Below are 18,757 nucleotides of genomic sequence, written 5' to 3'. Positions count from 1 at the left end.
GACTTGGTGTCCAGTGTCTGATGCTGAACACGGGAATAAAACCAGGGGGACCTGACTTGGTATCTAGTGTCTGTGTTAATCTGTTCAACATGACTTGGTGTCCAGTATATGTGTGGGTACGGTTACCTGACTTTTAGTACAAAGTCTGTAATCTAAGGGGTTACCTGACTTGGTGTCAAGTGTCTGTGTGGGTACAGGGGTTACCTGACTTGGTGTCAGGTGTCTGTGTGGGTACAGGGGTTACCTGACTTGGTGTCCAGTGTCTGTGTAGGTACAGGGGTTACCTGACTTGGTGTCAGTGTCTGTGTGGGTACAGGGGTTAACTGACTTGGTGTCCAGTGTCTGTGTGGGTACAGGGGTTACCTGACTTGGTATCAAGTGTCTGTGTGGGTACAGGGGTTAACTGACTTGGTGTCAAGTGTCTGTGTGGGTACAGGGGTTACCTGACTTGGTATCAAGTGTCTGTGTGGGTACAGGGGTTACCTGACTTGGTGTCCAGTGTCTGTGTGGGTACAGGGGTTACCTGACTTGGTGTCCAGTGTCTGTGTGGGTACAGGGGTTACCTGACTTGGTATCAAGTGTCTGTGTGGGTACAGGGGTTAACTGACTTGGTATCAAGTGTCTGTGTGGGTACAGGGGTTACCTGACTTGGTATCAAGTGTCTGTGTGGGTACAGGGGTTAACTGACTTGGTATCAAGTGTCTGTGTGGGTACAGGGGTTACCTGACTTGGTATCAAGTGTCTGTGTGGGTACAGGGGTTAACTGACTTGGTATCAAGTGTCTGTGTGGGTACAGGGGTTACCTGACTTGGTATCAAGTGTCTGTGTGGGTACAGGGGTTACCTGACTTGGTATCAAGTGTCTGTGTGGGTACAGGGGTTACCTGACTTGGTGTCCAGTGTCTGTGTGGGTACAGGGGTTACCTGACTTGGTGTCCAGTGTCTGTGTAGGTACAGGGGTTACCTGACTTGGTGTCAGGTGTCTGTGTGGGTACAGGGGTTAACTGACTTGGTGTCCAGTGTCTGTGTGGGTACAGGGGTTACCTGACTTGGTATCAAGTGTCTGTGTGGGTACAGGGGTTACCTGACTTGGTATCAAGTGTCTGTGTGGGTACAGGGTTACCTGACTTGGTGTCAGTGTCTGTGTGGGTACAGGGGTTACCTGACTTGGTGTCAAGTGTCTGTGTGGGTACAGGGGTTACCTGACTTGGTATCAAGTGTCTGTGTGGGTACAGGGGTTACCTGACTTGGTATCAAGTGTCTGTGTGGGTACAGGGGTTACCTGACTTGGTATCAAGTGTCTGTGTGGGTACAGGGGTTACCTGACTTGGTGTCAAGTGTCTGTGTGGGTACAGGGGTTACCTGACTTGGTATCAAGTGTCTGTGTGGGTACAGGGGTTAACTGACTTGGTATCAAGTGTCTGTGTGGGTACAGGGGTTACCTGACTTGGTATCAAGTGTCTGTGTGGGTACAGGGGTTACCTGACTTGGTATCAAGTGTCTGTGTGGGTACAGGGTTACCTGATTGGTATCAAGTGTCTGTGTGGGTATAGGGGTTAACTGACTTGGTGTCAGGTGTCTGTGTGGGTATAGGGGTTAACTGACTTGGTGTCAGGTGTCTGTGTGGGTATAGGGGTTAACTGACTTGGTGTCAGGTGTCTGTGTGGGTATAGGGGTTACCTGACTTGGTGTCAAGTGTCTGTGTGGGTATAGAGGTTTCTGACTTGCTGTCATAGTGTCTGTGTATAGATACCATTTCTAGAAGTCATATTCCTCATCTTAATGATACATTATGTATAGATATACCATTGCTAGAAGTCATATTCCTCATCTTAATGATACATTATGTATAGATATACCATTTCTAGAAGTCATATTCCTCATCTAATCTTGACATATTATGAGTTGAGATTTGGAAGGATGGCCTCGAGATTAGACCACATAGGTTAATGTAGCCCATCACTGGCCCCTGAGCCTGCGCAGGGAAGTATTTTGGAGTGGACTGTGATTGGATAAGTATGATTAATAAATATATATATATTTATAAATGTTTTTTTTTAGTTGACGTTTTTATTTTTGTATGATATCGTTTTCCCTCTTTCCCGAAATTGTATTCTTATTCTTATTAATAGTTATCAATAATGTTGTTATTATCTTATTCAATACCCCGTCCAGCTGGTGGCGATAATGCACCCCTAACATTGGATGCAAACCGCCGTTAAACCCCATCGAAGAAGAAGAAGAAGAAGACCACCTCAAGAGGAACCGGAAACCAGAACAAACTTTTCCCGGTCATTTTACGCAGCTAAAGTTGTTTAGTATTTTATCTTATTGAGACATCAACACATTAAAGAACACGTCTACAACCTGTAAAAACCATCCCAGCGAGGAAAGTCGTGAGGATAGCTTGCTATTTATTGGCATGCTTGCTTCGCCGCCCATAGTTAGTGATTATAGCGTAACGTTAACCGGCTGGCCAGGTATCAACACAGCCAGTCAGTGCACTTGTTGGTGATACGTGGATTCAACCTGAAGGTAGCTACAACTTGTTTTGTGACCGTATGCAGGTTATTATTCCAACCTTGCCCTAACGTTAAGTCAACTACACAAGGTATCGGTGAGCAACTGAATCAGGTGTGTTTTGAGCAAGGCTGGAACAAAAACCTGCACACCAGTTCTCCATGGGTTAGGGTTGGACATCCTGGCATCTGCTCCAATATGCCGAGGGTGGCTTGATTCATTATAACCAGGACCCTGAATTTTGGTTAATTCAAACCTGGTTTTGGTTAATTAATTATAACCAAGACCCTGTGTTTTGGTTAATCATGTTGATTCACTAATAACCAAGTCCCTGTGTTTTGGTTAATCATGTTGATTCATTATAACCAGGTCCCTGTGTTTTGGTTAATTCATTATAACCAAGACCCTGTGTTTTGGTTATGTTGATTCATTATAACCAAGTCCCTGTGTTTTGGTTAATCATCATTATAACCAAGACCCTGTGTTTTGGTTAATTCATTATAACCAAGTCCCTGTGTTTTGGTTAATCATGTTGATTCATTATAACTAGGTCCCTGTGTTTTGGTTGATTCATTATAACTAGGACCCTGTGTTTTGGTTCATTCATTATAACCAGGTCCCTGTGTTTTGTTTGATTGATAATAACTAGGACCCTGTGTTTTGGCTAATCATGTTGATTCATTATAACCAGGACCCTGTGTTTTGGTTAATTCATTATAACCAGGACCCTGTGTTTTGGTTAATTCATTATTACCAGGACCCTGTGTTTTGGTTAATTCATTATAACCAGGACCCTGTGTTTTGGTTAATCATGTTGATTCATTATAACTAGGACTCTGTGTTTTGGTTCATTCATTATAACCAGGACCTGTGTTTTGGTTAATCATGTTGATTCATTATATCTAGGACCCTGTGTTTTGGTTAATTCATTATAACCAGGACCCTGTGTTTTGGTTAATCATGTTGATTCATTATAACTAGGACCCTGTGTTTTGGCTAATCATGTTGATTCATTATAACTAGGACCCTGTGTTTTGGTTAATCATGTTGATTCATTATAACTAGGACCCTGTGGTTTGGTTAATCGTGTTGATTCATTATAACCAGGTCCCTGTGTTTTGGTTGATTCATAATAACTAGGACCCTGTGTTTTGGTTAATGGTGTTGATTCATTATAACCAGGTCCCTGTGTTTTGATTGATTCATTATAACCAGGTCCCTGTGTTTTGGTTGATTCATTATAACTAGGACCCTGTGTTTTGGTTAATCATGTTGATTCACTATAACCATGTCCCTGTGTTTTGTTTGATTCATAATAACTAGGACCCTGTGTTTTGGCTAATCGTGTTGATTCATTATAACCAGGACCCTGTGTTTTGGTTCATTCATTATAACCAGGTCCCTGTGTTTTGGTTAATCATGTTGATTCATTATAACCAGGTCCCTGTGTTTTGGTTAATCATGTTGATTCATTATAACCAGGACCCTGTGTTTTGGTTAATCGTGTTGATTCATTATAACCAGGTCCCTGTGTTTTGGTTAATCATGTTGATTCATTATAACCAGGACCCTGTGTTTTGGTTAATCGTGTTGATTCATTATAACTAGGACCCTGTGTTTTGGTTAATCATGTTGATTCATTATAACTAGGACCCTGTGTTTTGGTTGATTCATTATAACCAGGACCCTGTGTTTTGGTTGATTCATTATAACTAGGACCCTGTGTTTTGGTTAATCATGTTGATTCATTATAACCTAGGACCCTGTGTTTTGGTTAATCGTGTTGATTCATTATAACCAGGACCCTGTGTTTTGGTTAATCGTGTTGATTCATTATAACCAGGACCCTGTGTTTTGGTTGATTCATTATAACCAGGTCCCTGTGTTTTGGTTAATCATGTTGATTCATTATAACTAGGACCCTGTGTTTTGATTGATTCATTATAACTAGGACCCTGTGTTTTGGTATTTTTTTTTAATTTGAAGCCTTTTCTATAAATTTGAATTAGAACAAAAATGACAGCAGTTGTCTGAGGATGTTTCTGAACCATCTGACATGAAAAAGAAAGTAGGACCGTTTGATTCAAAATCTTTTTAAATAAAGTTTTTATTTTTTTAAACAATGTCATGTGACAAACACAATTAACCAAAACACAAAGGGACCTAATATTCTAACGACTTAACATCTCTTGTTTCAGATACTTTCATGTTTTAGATTTCAACATGTCCTTGAGTGCAGTCCACTCCACACTGTCTAGTCTGAAAACATGTCAGACAGATATTGGAACGGGGATGGACATTGTGACCGACGTTGCTCTGGACGTGGCAGAAACAGCAGGTAGGTTAGTGGCATGTCTCTATCAGAGAGAAACAGCAGGTAGGTTAGTGGCACGTCTCTAGAAGAAACAGCAGGTAGGTTAGTGGCACGTCTCTATCAGAGAGAAACACAGGTAGGTTAGTGGCACGTCTCTATCAGAGAGACACAGCAGGTAGGTTAGTGGCACGTCTCTATCAGAGAGACACAGCAGGTAGGTTAGTGGCACGTCTCTATCAGAGAGAAACAGCAGGTAGGTTAGTGGCACGTCTCTATCAGAGAGAAACAGCAGGTAGGTTAGTGGCACGTCTCTATCAGAGAGAAACAGCAGGTAGGTTAGTGGCACGTCTCTATCAGAGAGACACTTGGTGCAGAAACAGCAGGTAGGTTAGTGGCACGTCTCTATCAGAGAGACACTTGGTGCAGAAACAGCAGGTAGGTTAGTGGCACGTCTCTATCAGAGAGACACTTGGGGCAGAAACAGCAGGTAGGTTAGTGGCACGTCTCTATCAGAGAGACACTTGGGGCAGAAACAGCAGGTAGGTTAGTGGCACGTCTCTATCAGAGAGACACAGCAGGTAGGTTAGTGGCACGTCTCTATCAGAGAGACACAGCAGGTAGGTTAGTGGCACGTCTCTATCAGAGAGAAACAGCAGGTAGGTTAGTGGCACGTCTCTATCAGAGAGACACAGCAGGTAGGTTAGTGGCACGTCTCTATCAGAGAGACACAGCAGGTAGGTTAGTGGCACGTCTCTATCAGAGAGAAACAGCAGGTAGGTTAGTGGCACGTCTCTATCAGAGAGACACTTGGTGCAGAAACAGCAGGTAGGTTAGTGGCACGTCTCTATCAGAGAGACACTTGGGGCAGAAACAGCAGGTAGGTTAGTGGCACGTCTCTATCAGAGAGACACTTGACTGCTGGTAATATCTTTGTCGAATCCTTCTCACTGGACAGGCTCTTTGTGTGTATGTAGTCAATGGGACTGTCTGACTCTGTCTGTCTGACTGACTGTCTGACTGACTGTCTCTGACTGACTGACTGTCTGACTGTGACTGACTGTCTGTGACTGACTGTCTGTGACTGTCTGTCTGACTGTCTGTCTGGCTGTCTGACTGACTGTCTGTCTGACTGACTGTCTGACTGACTGACTGACTGACTGTCTGACTGACTGTCTGACTGACTGTCTGACTGAGGTGACTGACTGTCTGTGACTGGCTGACTGACTGTCTACTGTCAGACTGACTGTCTGACTGACTGACTGTCTGACTGACTGACTGTCAGAAACTGTCTGTCTGAGGTCTGACTGTCTGTCTGACTGTGACTGACTGTCTGACTGTGACAGACTGTGACTGACTGACTGTGACTGACTGTCTGTGACTGACTGTCTGTGACTGACTGACTGACTGACTGACTGACTGACTGTCTGACTGTCTGTCTGGCTGTCTGACTGACTGTGACTGACTGTCTGTGACTGACTGTCTGACTGTCTGTCTGGCTGTCTGACTGACTGTGACTGACTGTCTGTGAGACACTGTCTGACTGTCTGACTGACTGTCTGACTGACTGACTCTGTCTGACTGACTGTCTGTGACTGACTGTCTGACTGACTGACTGACTGACTGACTGACTGACTGACTGACTGACTGTCTGACTGACTGTCTGTCTGTCTGTCTGTCTGACTGACTGTCTGTGACTGACTGTGTGACTGTCTGACTGACTGACTGACTGTCTGTCTGTCTGTCTGTCTGTCTGTCTGACTGACTGTTTGTCTGACTGACTGTCTGACTGTCTGTCTGACTGACGTAACTAGGAAGGGGAGCGGTTCACACAAGGATGTCACTTGAGGATTTTGGTATATTGACGTTTTTACGAGCCCGGGTCAAAAATATGTGCCATGTGGTATTTGAAAATATGAAATCTCTCTAGCCAGCAGGCTTGTTGGACACATTTTCTACTATACAGAGATATGGAATGCTGTCTACCAGTTGGAAGCTTGTGTCACCATAACAACAGTATACAGATATATGGAATGCTGTCTACCAGTTGGAAGCTTGTGTCACCATAACAACAGTATACAGAGATATGGAATGCTGTCTACCATTTGGAAGCTTGTGTCACCATAACAACAGCATACAGATATATGGAATGCTGTCTACCATTTGGAAGCTTGTGTCACCATAACAACAGTATAGAGATATGGAATGCTGTCTACCATTTGGATTGTCACCATAACAACAGTATAGAGATATGGAATGCTGTCTACCAGTTGGAAGCTTGTGTCACCATAACAACAGTATACAGATATATGGAATGCTGTCTACCATTTGGAAGCTTGTGTCACCATAACAACAGTATACAGAGATATGGAATGCTGTCTACCATTTGGAAGCTTGTGTCACCATAACAACAGTATACAGAGATATGGAATGCTGTCTACCATTTGGAAGCTTGTGTCACCATAACAACAGTATACAGAGATATGGAATGCTGTCTACCATTTGGAAGCTTGTGTCACCATAACAACAGTATACAGATATATGGAATGCTGTCTACCAGTTGGAAGCTTGTGTCACCATAACAACAGTATACAGAGATATGGAATGCTGTCTACCATTTGGAAGCTTGTGTCACCATAACAACAGCATACAGAGATATGGAATGCTGTCTACCATTTGGAAGCTTGTGTCACCATAACAACAGTATACAGAGATATGGATAATTGTGTATGATGTGATGATTATTACAGGAACTGAGAATGATGCAGTCCTGAAGAAGCTGGAGGTGATGATGCTGGAGTGTGCCAAACTGGACCAGGAGATCAACTGCTTCGTTGAGGTGGTGAACTGTGTCACTGCAGAGGTGAAGTACTGAACTACAAGGGTCAAAGTTCATTTTCTGTCGGATGGATTCCGGAGATCAGTGTGGATCCTCAAACGGAGGCGTGTAGCCTACTGTAGCTGTTGGATAAGGAATCACAATCCTCTACGTTATCACTCAGAATGTCACTTTCCAGTGATACTAGTCATGTAATGGTGGTATTAAACTAAACCAGACAATAGATGATCTATTTACCTAGTCCTGTTATTAAACTAAACCAGACAATAGATGATCTATTTACCTTGTCATGTAATGGTGTTATTAAACTAAGCCAGACAATAGATGATCTATTTATCTAGTCATGTTATTAAACTAAACCAGACAATAGATGATCTATTTATCTAGTCATGTTATTAAACTAAACCAGACAATAGATGATCTATTTATCTAGTCATGTTATTAAACTAAACCAGACAATAGATGATCTATTTATCTAGTCATGTTGTTAAACTAAACCAGACAATAGATGATCTATTTATCTAGTCATGTTATTAAACTAAACCAGACAATAGATGATCTATTTATCTAGTCATGTTATTAAACTAAACCAGACAATAGATTATCTATTTATCTAGTCATGTTATTAAACTAAACCAGACAATAGATTATCTATTTATCTAGTCATGTTATTAAACTAAACCAGACAATAGATGATCTATTTACCTAGTCCTGTTATTAAACTAAACCAGACAATAGATGATCTATTTACCTTGTCATGTAATGGTGTTATTAAACTAAGCCAGACAATAGATGATCTATAGAGAGATATATTGATAAAAGTCACCTTGTCCTAGAGATATATTGATAAAAGTCACCTTGTCCTGGAGATATATTGATAAAAGTCACCTTGTCCTAGAGATATATTGATAAAAGTCACCTTGTCCTGGAGATATATTGATAAGTCACCTTGTCCTAGAGATATATTGATAAAAGTCACCTTGTCCTAGAGATATATTGATAAAAGTCACCTTGTCCTGGAGATATATTGATAAAAGTCACCTTGTCCTGGAGATATATTGATAAAAGTCACCTTGTCCTAGAGATATATTGATAAAAGACCTTGTCCTAGAGATATATTGATAAAAGTCACCTTGTCCTGGAGATATATTGATAAGTCACCTTGTCCTAGAGATATATTGATAAAAGTCACCTTGTCCTAGAGATATATTGATAAAAGTCACCTTGTCCTAGAGATATATTGATAAAAGTCACCTTGTCCTGGAGATATATTGATAAAAGTCACCTTGTCCTAGAGATATATTGATAAAAGTCACCTTGTCCTGGAGATATATTGATAAAAGTCACCTTGTCCTGGAGATATATTGATAAAAGTCACCTTGTCCTAGAGATATATTGATAAAAGTCACCTTGTCCTGGAGATATATTGATAAAAGTCACCTTGTCCTGGAGATATATTGATAAAAGTCACCTTGTCCTGGAGATATATTGATAAAAGTCACCTTGTCCTGGAGATATATTGATAAGTCACCTTGTCCTGGAGATATATTGATAAGTCACCTTGTCCTGGAGATATATTGATAAGTCACCTTGTCCTGGAGATATATTGATAAAAGTCACCTTGTCCTAGAGATATATTGATAAGTCACCTTGTCCTGGAGATATATTGATAAGTCACCTTGTCCTGGAGATATATTGATAAGTCACCTTGTCCTGGAGATATATTGATAAGTCACCTTGTCCTGGAGATATATTGATAAGTCACCTTGTCCTGGAGATATATTGATAAAAGTCACCTTGTCCTGGAGATATATTGATAAAAGTCACCTTGTCCTGGAGATATATTGATAAGTCACCTTGTCCTGGAGATATATTGATAAAAGTCACCTTGTCCTAGAGATATATTGATAAAAGTCACCTTGTCCTGGAGATATATTGATAAAAGTCACCTTGTCCTGGAGAGATTTACATGGTAATTAAAACGTCACACTGGGGTAAACTACACCAAACGCAGCCCTTATTTTAACTCTTTCTAAAATCCCCTATAGGGGGGAAAAATGTATGGTGAGAGAAAGATTGGAACCTTTTCCCTGTTTTGACCCGCTAGGTGTTATGGGTATTATGACACCACCTCCACAGTGGGGCTCTATAACACCCAGGTCGTATTCCTTTGGCACCAAACTTATCGAAGCGGTCTGAAACAGGGAGGGACTAACTGATCGTCTGAAACAGGGAGGGACTAACTGATCGTCTGAAACAGGGAGGGACTAACTGATCGTCTGAAACAGGGAGGGACTAACTGATCGTCTGAAACGGGGAGGGACTAACTGATCGTCTGAAACAGGGAGGGACTAACTGATCGTCTGAAACAGGGAGGGACTAACTGATCGTCTGAAACAGGGAGGGACTAACTGATCGTCTGAAACAGGGAGGGACTAACTGATCGTCTGAAACAGGGAGGGACTAACTGATCGTCTGAAACAGGGAGGGACTAACTGATCGTCTGAAACAGGGAGGGACTAACTGACGGTCTGAAACGGGGAGGGACTAACTGATCGTCTGAAACGGGGAGGGACTAACTGATCGTCTGAAACAGGGAGGGACTAACTGACGGTCTGAAACAGGGAGGGACTAACTGATCGTCTGAAACGGGGAGGGACTAACTGATCGTCTGAAACAGAGAGGGACTAACTGATCGTCTGAAACAGGGAGGGGGGACTAACTGATCGTCTGAAACAGGGAGGGACTAACTGATCGTCTGAAACAGGGAGGGACTAACTGATCGTCTGAAACAGGGAGGGACTAACTGATCGTCTGAAACAGGGAGGGACTAACTGATCGTCTGAAACAGGGAGGGACTAACTGATGCCTGAAACAGGGAGGGACTAACTGATGCCCCTGAAACAGGGAGGGACTAACTGATGCCCTGAAACAGGGAGGGACTAACTGAACGTCTGAAACAGGGAGGGACTAACTGATCCCTGAAACAGGGAGGGACTAACTGACGGTCTGAAACAGGGAGGGACTAACTGATCGTCTGAAACAGGGAGGGACTAACTGACCGTCTGAAACAGGGAGGGACTAACTGATCGTCTGAAACAGGGAGGGACTAACTGATCGTCTGAAACAGGGAGGGACTAACTGTCCAATATGACATTTTTTGTTTTTATTTTCCATTGCAAAGCTTTTTGCTACGGTGTTCACGAATGAGCACCTGTCTGCCCCCCATAGAGCACCTGTCTGCCCCCTCCCCAGCACCTGTCTGCCCCCTCCCCAGCACCTGTCTGCCCCCCAGCACCTGTCTGCCCCCCACCTGCAGCACCTGTCTGCCCCCCGCACCTGTCTGCCCCCCCCCACCTGTCTGCCCCCCCAGCCCCCCCCCCAGCACCTGTCTGCCCCGCCCCAGCGCCTGTCTGTCCCCCCCAGAGCACCTGTCTGCCCCGCCCCCCCCAGCGCCTGTCTGCCCCCCATAGAGCACCTGTCTGCCCCCCATAGAGCACCTGTCTGCCCCCCAGCACCTGTCTGATGTTACCTGCCTCCTGTTCTCCAGGTGAGGAACCAGGAGCCCGAGGCCATGTTCAGACTGAAGTCCCTGGTGAAGGAGAAGTTCACTGAGACACACGGCAGTCTGTCTGAGGGAGAGCTGCAGAACCACGTCAAGCTGGTCAGCTTTAAGGAGAACGTCAGAAACGCACTCAAAACAGGTGAGGCACACACACACACACACACACACACACACACACACACACACACACACACACACACACACACACACACACTAGTTGTATGTAGACTAGCAAGCATGTCCCACATGGTGACTGGTTAACCTGTCTTGTGTGTATGTTCTGCCTCCATCAGTGAACCCTGAGGCAGCAGAGAATATGGAGGAGGAGATGGATGAGGACGTTGCTGTGACGCAGAGTGAGGTTAACTTCACCTGTCCCCTGACTCAGGTTGGTCTCTACTCCTCCTGTCAGTATCTAACCTGTCCCCTCAGGTTGGTCTCTCTCCTCCTGTCAGTATCTAACCTGTCCCCTCAGGTTGGTCTCTCTCCTCCTGTCAGTATCTAACCTGTCCCCTCAGGTTGGTCTCTCTCCTCCTGTCAGTATCTAACCTGTCCCCTCAGGTTGGTCTCTCTCCTCCTGTCAGTATCTAACCTGTCCCCTGGTTGGTCTCTCTCCTCCTGTCAGTATCTAACCTGTCCCCTCAGGTTGGTCTCTACTCCTCCTGTCAGTATCTAACCTGTCCCCTCAGGTTGGTCTCTACTCCTCCTGTCAGTATCTAACCTGTCCCCTGACTCAGGTTGGTCTCTACTCCTCCTGTCAGTATCTAACCTGTCCCCTCAGGTTGGTCTCTCTCCTCCTGTCAGTATCTAACCTGTCCCCTCAGGTTGGTCTCTCTCCTCCTGTCAGTATCTAACCTGTCCCCTCAGGTTGGTCTCTCTCCTCCTGTCAGTATCTAACCTGTCCCCTCAGGTTGGTCTCTCTCCTCCTGTCAGTATCTAACCTGTCCCCTCAGGTTGGTCTCTACTCCTCCTGTCAGTATCTAACCTGTCCCCTCAGGTTGGTCTCTCTCCTCCTGTCAGTATCTAACCTGTCCCCTCAGGTTGGTCTCTCTCCTCCTGTCAGTATCTAACCTGTCCCCTCAGGTTGGTCTCTACTCCTCCTGTCAGTATCTAACCTGTCCCCTCAGGTTGGTCTCTCTCCTCCTGTCAGTATCTAACCTGTCCCCTCAGGTTGGTCTCTCTCCTCCTGTCAGTATCTAACCTGTCCCCTCAGGTTGGTCTCTCTCCTCCTGTCAGTATCTAACCTGTCCCCTCAGGTTGGTCTCTCTCCTCCTGTCAGTATCTAACCTGTCCCCTCAGGTTGGTCTCTCTCCTCCTGTCAGTATCTAACCTGTCCCCTCAGGTTGGTCTCTAATCCTGTCAGTATCTAACCTGTCCCCTCAGGTTGGTCTCTACTCCTCCTGTCAGTATCTAACCTGTCCCCTCAGGTTGGTCTCTACTCCTCCTGTCAGTATCTAACCTGTCCCCTCAGGTTGGTCTCTCTCCTCCTGTCAGTATCTAACCTGTCCCCTCAGGTTGGTCTCTCTCCTCCTGTCAGTATCTAACCTGTCCCCTGACTCAGGTTGGTCTCTCCTCCTGTCAGGTTTAACCTGTCCCCTCAGGTTGGTCTCTCCCTCCTGTCAGTATCTAACCTGTCCCTACTCAGGTTGGTCTCTGTCTCCTGTCAGTATCTGACCTGTCCCTCAGGTTGTCTCTACCCTCCTGTCAGTATCTAACCTGTCCCCTCAGGTTGGTCTCTACTCCTCCTGTCAGTATCTAACCTGTCCCCTGACTCAGGTTGGTCTCTAACTCCTGTCAGTATCTAACCTGTCCCTCTGGTTGGTCTCTCTCCTCCTGTCAGTATCTAACCTGTCCCCTCAGGTTGGTCTCTGTCCTCCTGTCAGTATCTAACCTGTCCCCTCAGGTTGGTCTCTCTCCTCCTGTCAGTATCTAACCTGTCCCCTGTTCAGGTTGGTCTCTTCCTCCTGTCAGTATCTAACCTGTCCCTCTCAGGTTGGTCTCTACCTCCTGTCAGTAGCAACCTGTCCCTGACTCAGGTTGGTCTCTCTCCTCCTGACCTACCCTGACTTGGTCTATGTCAGTATCTAACCTGTCCCCTCAGGTTGGTCTCTGTCAGTTCTAACCTGTCCCCTCAGGTTGGTCTCAGTATCTATGTCCCCTCAGGTTGGTCTACCCTGTCAGTATCTAACCTGTCCCCTCAGGTTGGTCTCTCAGGATGTGATGTCAGTATCTAACCTGTCCCCCTCAGGTTGGTCTAGCACCTCCTCCTGTCAGTATCTAACCTGTCCCCTGACTCAGGTTGGTCTCTACTCCTCCTGTCAGTATCTAACCTGTCAATCAGGATGGTGATGTCCTCCTGTCAGTATCTAACCTGTCCCTGACTCAGGTTGGTCTCTACTCCTCCTGTCAGTATCTAACCTGTCCCCTCAGGTTGGTCTCTACTCCTACCCTGTCAGCACCTATCAATCAACCTGATGTCCCCTCAGGTTGGTCTCTCCTCCTGTCAGTATCTATAGCACTGTCAATCAGGTTGGTCTCTCTCCTCCTGTCAGTATCCCTGTCCCCTGCTCAGGTTGGTCTCTACTCCTCCTGTCAGTATCAACCTGTCCCCTCAGGATGTGATCAGTGAACCTACCCCTGTCAATCAGGTTGGTCTCTACTCCCCTGTCAGTATCTAACCTAGCACCAGGTTGTCTCTCTCAGGATGTCAGTATGTCCTGTCCTCAGGTTGGTCCTACCTCCTCCTGTCAGTATCTAACCTGTCCCCTGACTCAGGTTGGTCTGTGATGTCAGTATCTAACCTGTCCCCTCAGGTTGGTCTCATATCTAACCTGTCCCCTGACTCAGGTTGGTCTCTACAATCAGTATCTGAACCTGTCCCCTCAGGTTGGTCTCTCTCCTCCTGTCAGTATAGCACCTTGTCAACCTGTCCCTGACTCAGGTTGGTCTCTCTCCTCCTGTCAGTATCTAACCTGTCCCTGACTCAGGTTGGTCTCTCTCTCCTACCTGTTGCTATCTAACCTGTCCCTCTCAGGTTGATGTCTCTAACTCCTCCCTGTCAGTATCTAACCTGTCCCCTCAGGTTGGTCTCTACTCCTCCTGTCAGTATAACCTGTCCCCCAGGTTGATCTCTACTCCTCCTGTCAGTATCTAACCTGTTTTCAGGTTGGTCTCTACTCCTCCTGTCAGTTAAAACCCCTTCAGGTTGGTCTTTCTCCTGTCAGTATCTAACCTGTCCCTGGTTGGTCTGTGGCAACCTGTCAGTATCAGGTCCCCTCAGGTTGGTCCTGATCCTGTCAGTATTAACCTGTCCCCTGACTCCAGGTTGGTCCCTGTGTCCCCACTCAGGTTGGTCTCTACTCCTCCTGTCAGTATCAACCTGTCCCTCAGGTTGGTCTCTACTCCTCCTGTCAGTATCTAACCTTCCCCTGACTATTTGGTCTCTAAAAACCTGACTTTTTGGTCTGTGACCTGTCCCCTGGTTGGTCTCTCTCTCCTGTCAGTATCTAACCTGTCCCTGGTTGCTATTCCTGAAGTTTTATAAACCTTTTATCCCTGTCAGTATCTAACATCAGGATTTGTCATGTATCAATAACCTGTCCCTCAGGTTGGTGATTACCCCTGTCCAGTAACTAGAAACCTGTCGAATCCCTCAGCTGACAGGAAGAAAATCTGTCATGTCCTCAGGTTGGCTGAATAAGTCAGTTAACCCACTTTGTCCCTAGTCTATTTGTTACTGTTGGTCTCTTAATGACTTGGTCCTAGTTAAATAAAAAAAAACTTTTAAAAATATCTATGTCCTTTGTCCTACCCTGTTGATAACCTAGCAAATCTGTCATGTCCTCTGTTGCCACAGGTTGGGCAGTATCAATGTCGTCCCTGGAATACACCTTGTCAATCAGGATCAGTGATGTCAGGTAACTCAGGTCCTACCCTCCTGTCAGTATCTATGAAGAGAGAAGCTGTTCAGCCTACTTATTCTGTTGGGCTGAATGAATCAGAGAATGCACCTTGTCAATCAGGATGATCATGTCTGTAACATACCCTGTTGCTATAGATTACCTGTCAATCAGGATGTGATGTCTATTTTCAGTTCCACTGTTTATTATAGCTAACCCTGCCACTACCTCTTATAGCACCTTGTCAATCAGGATGTGATGTCGTCTCCTGTCCTACCCTGTTGTTATAGCCTCCTTGTCAAATAGCTCTGTGAAGCCCCCATGATGTGATGTCCTCTCCTGTCCTACAGGAATCTCCATGTCCCTGTTACTACCTCTTGCTATAGCACCTTGTCAATCAGGATGTGATCTCGTCTCTCTGTCCTACTCTTGCCTATAAAACCTTACAATGCCTGTGATGTTGTCTCTCTCTGTCCTGACCCTCCTGCACTCTTGTCTCTGTGCCTCCCTCTCCTGACTCTCCCTGTTGCTTAGCACCTTCCCTCTCAGGATGTGATGTCTCTCCTGTTACTCCTGACTTCCTCTGCCAGCCTCTCCCTCTCTGCCTCTTCTTACCCTGCTTCTCAGGATGTGATGTCCTCTCTCTGTCCTACCCCTGCCCTTGTCAATCAGGATGTGATGATAAAAAGTAAATTGCACTCTCTGTCCTACCCTGCTGTTATGCACCTTGTCAATCAGGATGTGATGTCGTCTCTCTGACCTACCCTGTTGTTATAGCACCTTGTCAATCAGGATGTGATGTCGTCTCTCTGTCCTACCCTGCTGTTAAGCAATCTTGTCAATAATGTGATGGCCCCTGCAGGTGGAGATGGTCTGTTACCCTTTGCTATAGCAAATCAGGATGTGATGTCGTCTCTCTGTCCTACCCTGCTGTTATAGCACCTTGTCAATCAGGATGTGATGTCGTCTCTCTGTCCTACCCTGCTGTTATAGCACCTTGTCAATCAGGATGTGATGTCGTCTCTCTGTCCTAAAGCTGTTATAGCAGTCAATCCGTTTTGTTATAGCACCTTGAATCAGGATGTGATGTCGTTCTCTGTCCTACCCTGTTTATAGCACCTTGTCAATCAGGATGTGATGTCGTCTCTCTGTCCTACCCTGCTGTTATAGCACCTTGTCAATCAGGATGTGATGTCGTCTCTCTGTCCTACCCTGCTGTTATAGCACCTTGTCAATCAGGATGTGATGTCGTCTCTCTGTCCTACCCTTGTTATAGCACCTTGTCAATCAGGATGTGATGTCGTCTCTCTGTCCTACCCTGCTGTTATAGCACCTTGGGTCAATCAATTGATGTCTTGTCAATAGCACCTTGTCAATCAGATGTGATGTCGTCTCTCTGTCCTACCCTGCTGTTATAGCACCTTGTCAATCAGGATGTGATGTCGTCTCTGGTCCTACCCTGCTGTTATAGCAAACTATTTGAATCAATCAGGATGTGATGTCGTCTCTCTGTCCTACCCTGCTGTTATAGCACCTTGTCAATCAGGATGTGATGTCGTCTCTCTGTCCTACCCTGTTGCTATAGCACCTTGTCAATCAGGATGTGATGTCGTACTTATCTGTCCTACCCTGTTTGCTATAGCACCTTGTCAATCAGGATGTGATGTCGTCTTATCTAAAACTATGCTGTTATGATTTCAATCAGGATGTGATGTCGTCTCTCTGTTAAAACTGTTTGACCTATGTCAATCAGGATGTGATGTCTCTCTCTGTCCTACCCTGTGAATATAGCACCTTGTCAATCAGGATGTGATGTCTACTCTCTGTCCTACTATTTGAATATAGCACCTTGTCAATCAGGATGTGATGTCGTCTCTCTGTCCTACCCTGTGTTATAGCACCTTGTCAATCAGGATGTGATGTCGTCTCTCTGTCCTACCCTGCTGTTATAGCACCTTGTCAATCAGGATGTGATGTCTCTCTCCTGTCCTACCCTGTTGCTATAGCACCTTGTCAATCAGGATGTGATGTCGTCTGTCCTACCCTGCTATAGCACCTTGTCAATCAGGATGTGATGTCGTCTCTCTGTCCTACCCTGCTGCTATAGCACCTTGTCAATCAGGATGTGATGTCGTCTCTCTGTCCTACCCTGCTGTTATAGCACCTTGTCAATCAGGATGTGATGTCGTCTCTCTGTCCTACCCTGCTGTTATAGCTACCTTGTCAATCAGGATGTGATGTCTCTCTCTGTCCTACCCTGCTGTTATAGCACCTTGTCAATCAGGATGTGATGTCGTCTCTCTGTCTACCCTGCTGTTATAGCACCTTGTCAATCAGGATGTGATGTCGTCTCTCTGTCCTACCCTGCTGTTTTCTCACCTTGTCAATCAGGATGTGATGTCGATCTCTGTCCTACCCTGCTGTTATAGCACCTTGTCAATCAGGATGTGATATCGTCTCTCTGTCCTACCCTGCTGTTATAGCACCTTGTCAATCAGGATGTGATGTCTGTCCTACCCTGCTGTTATAGCACCTTGTCAATCAGGATGTGATGTCGTCTCTCCGTCCTACCCTGTTGCTATAGCACCTTGTCAATCAGGATGTGATGTCGTCTCTCTGTCCTACCCTGCTGTTATAGCACCTTGTTTTCCACTTAAACAACTGTTGCAGTTAAAACATTAGATTCATTAGCATATTCCTTTTCTCCGTCCCACAGCTGTCCGGTGGTTGGCTGTGGCAACACGGACGTGAAGCAGGGAGACCTGATCCTAGATCAGATTATGAAGAGACAGATCCAGAAGAGGTAGACTACCCAGGCACTATTCTGGGGTACGCCAACTCATCAAGCCTGACAATAATAATTAGACTTTTATTTAATTGAGGAAAAAACATTACTTTTTGTTGTGACCAAATGTTATCTTGCTGCTGTGTCTGATCGTATTTGTTCATCACAGAATTGCACTATTCTGAAGTTTTATATAACAAAACCTCTCTTTATTTATACATAAGGGATTCATATTTTTTAGTCAGTTCAATAAAGGTTTATTGGGGGGGGGTGGCTTAGTGATTACAGCATTGGGCCAGTAACTGAAAGGTTGCTAGATCGAATCCCTAAGCTGACAAGGTAAAAGAAAATCTGTCATTCTGCCCCTGAATAAGGCAGTTAACCCACTTTTTTCCCTGGTAGGTCGTATTTGTAAATAATAATTTGTTCTTAACTGACTTGCCTAGTTAAATAAAAAAAACATTTTAAAAATATCTATGCCTTTGGTGTTGAGAACCTGCAGTTACTGTAATAGGCCACAGGGGGCAGTGTCGTCCCTGGAATACACCACAAAGGGATCAGGAGAGGTGACTCAGGTCATGAAGAGAGAAGCTGGATAATCAGCCTACTTATTCTGAAGAGTTGGGCTGAATGAATCAGAGAATGTGGGTTTCCTAAATACTTACAAACCACAGAAATATCATGTCTGTAACATACAAAGTGAAAAGATTATTGAATAAATGATGTGGAAATTATCAAATATCTATTTTCAGTTCCATCCTAAAAGTAGACTATTTCATTGTGAGAAATCTGTGAATCAATTCAGTTGAGTGATTAAATCTGTCTCCCCTCCTGCCTCT

The 18,757-nt window shown here is 45.0% G+C and overlaps 1 protein-coding gene and 2 long non-coding RNA genes across 22 annotated transcripts; 1 reads left to right on the top strand and 2 right to left on the bottom strand.

Moving 5' to 3' along the window:
- Nucleotides 1–306: 306 nt before the first annotated feature.
- LOC127920606 (uncharacterized) lies at nucleotides 307–1,516 on the bottom strand. 10 transcript variants are annotated; one of them, XR_008106721.1, is made up of 4 exons: nucleotides 1,362–1,510; nucleotides 1,202–1,321; nucleotides 524–883; nucleotides 307–403 (listed from the first exon to the last, which is right to left on the bottom strand). It is a non-coding gene; the product is annotated as an uncharacterized LOC127920606 (long non-coding RNA). The 10 variants fall into 10 exon arrangements; XR_008106713.1 differs by lacking the exon at nucleotides 307–403 and adding an exon at nucleotides 1,044–1,083 and having other exon boundaries at nucleotides 422–883; nucleotides 1,162–1,321; XR_008106716.1 differs by lacking the exon at nucleotides 307–403 and adding an exon at nucleotides 1,044–1,083 and having other exon boundaries at nucleotides 422–883.
- Nucleotides 1,517–4,718: 3,202 nt separating this feature from the next.
- On the top strand, nucleotides 4,719–18,444 carry LOC127920604 (E3 SUMO-protein ligase NSE2-like). The gene is made up of 5 exons (XM_052504639.1): nucleotides 4,719–4,857; nucleotides 7,581–7,693; nucleotides 11,220–11,373; nucleotides 11,528–11,622; nucleotides 17,803–18,444. Exons 1-5 carry the CDS (start codon nucleotides 4,743–4,745, stop codon nucleotides 17,938–17,940), a joined length of 615 nt encoding a protein of 204 aa, XP_052360599.1. The 5' UTR covers nucleotides 4,719–4,742; the 3' UTR covers nucleotides 17,941–18,444.
- Nucleotides 8,401–10,263, bottom strand: LOC127920605 (uncharacterized). Of its 11 annotated transcripts, none has more exons than XR_008106704.1 (4): nucleotides 9,497–10,263; nucleotides 8,831–9,109; nucleotides 8,649–8,741; nucleotides 8,401–8,588 (listed from the first exon to the last, which is right to left on the bottom strand). It is a non-coding gene; the product is annotated as an uncharacterized LOC127920605 (long non-coding RNA). The 11 variants fall into 11 exon arrangements; XR_008106705.1 differs by having other exon boundaries at nucleotides 8,831–9,171; nucleotides 9,557–10,263; XR_008106703.1 differs by having other exon boundaries at nucleotides 8,831–9,140; nucleotides 9,557–10,263.
- Nucleotides 18,445–18,757: the final 313 nt, after the last annotated feature.

The sequence above is a fragment of the Oncorhynchus keta genome, unplaced genomic scaffold (genome assembly GCF_023373465.1).
Source record: "Oncorhynchus keta strain PuntledgeMale-10-30-2019 unplaced genomic scaffold, Oket_V2 Un_contig_2001_pilon_pilon, whole genome shotgun sequence".
NCBI classification, from domain to species: domain Eukaryota; kingdom Metazoa; phylum Chordata; class Actinopteri; order Salmoniformes; family Salmonidae; genus Oncorhynchus; species Oncorhynchus keta.
The sequence above is the reverse complement of the archived record's forward strand: the minus strand, read 5'-3'. Positions and strand labels throughout refer to the sequence as shown.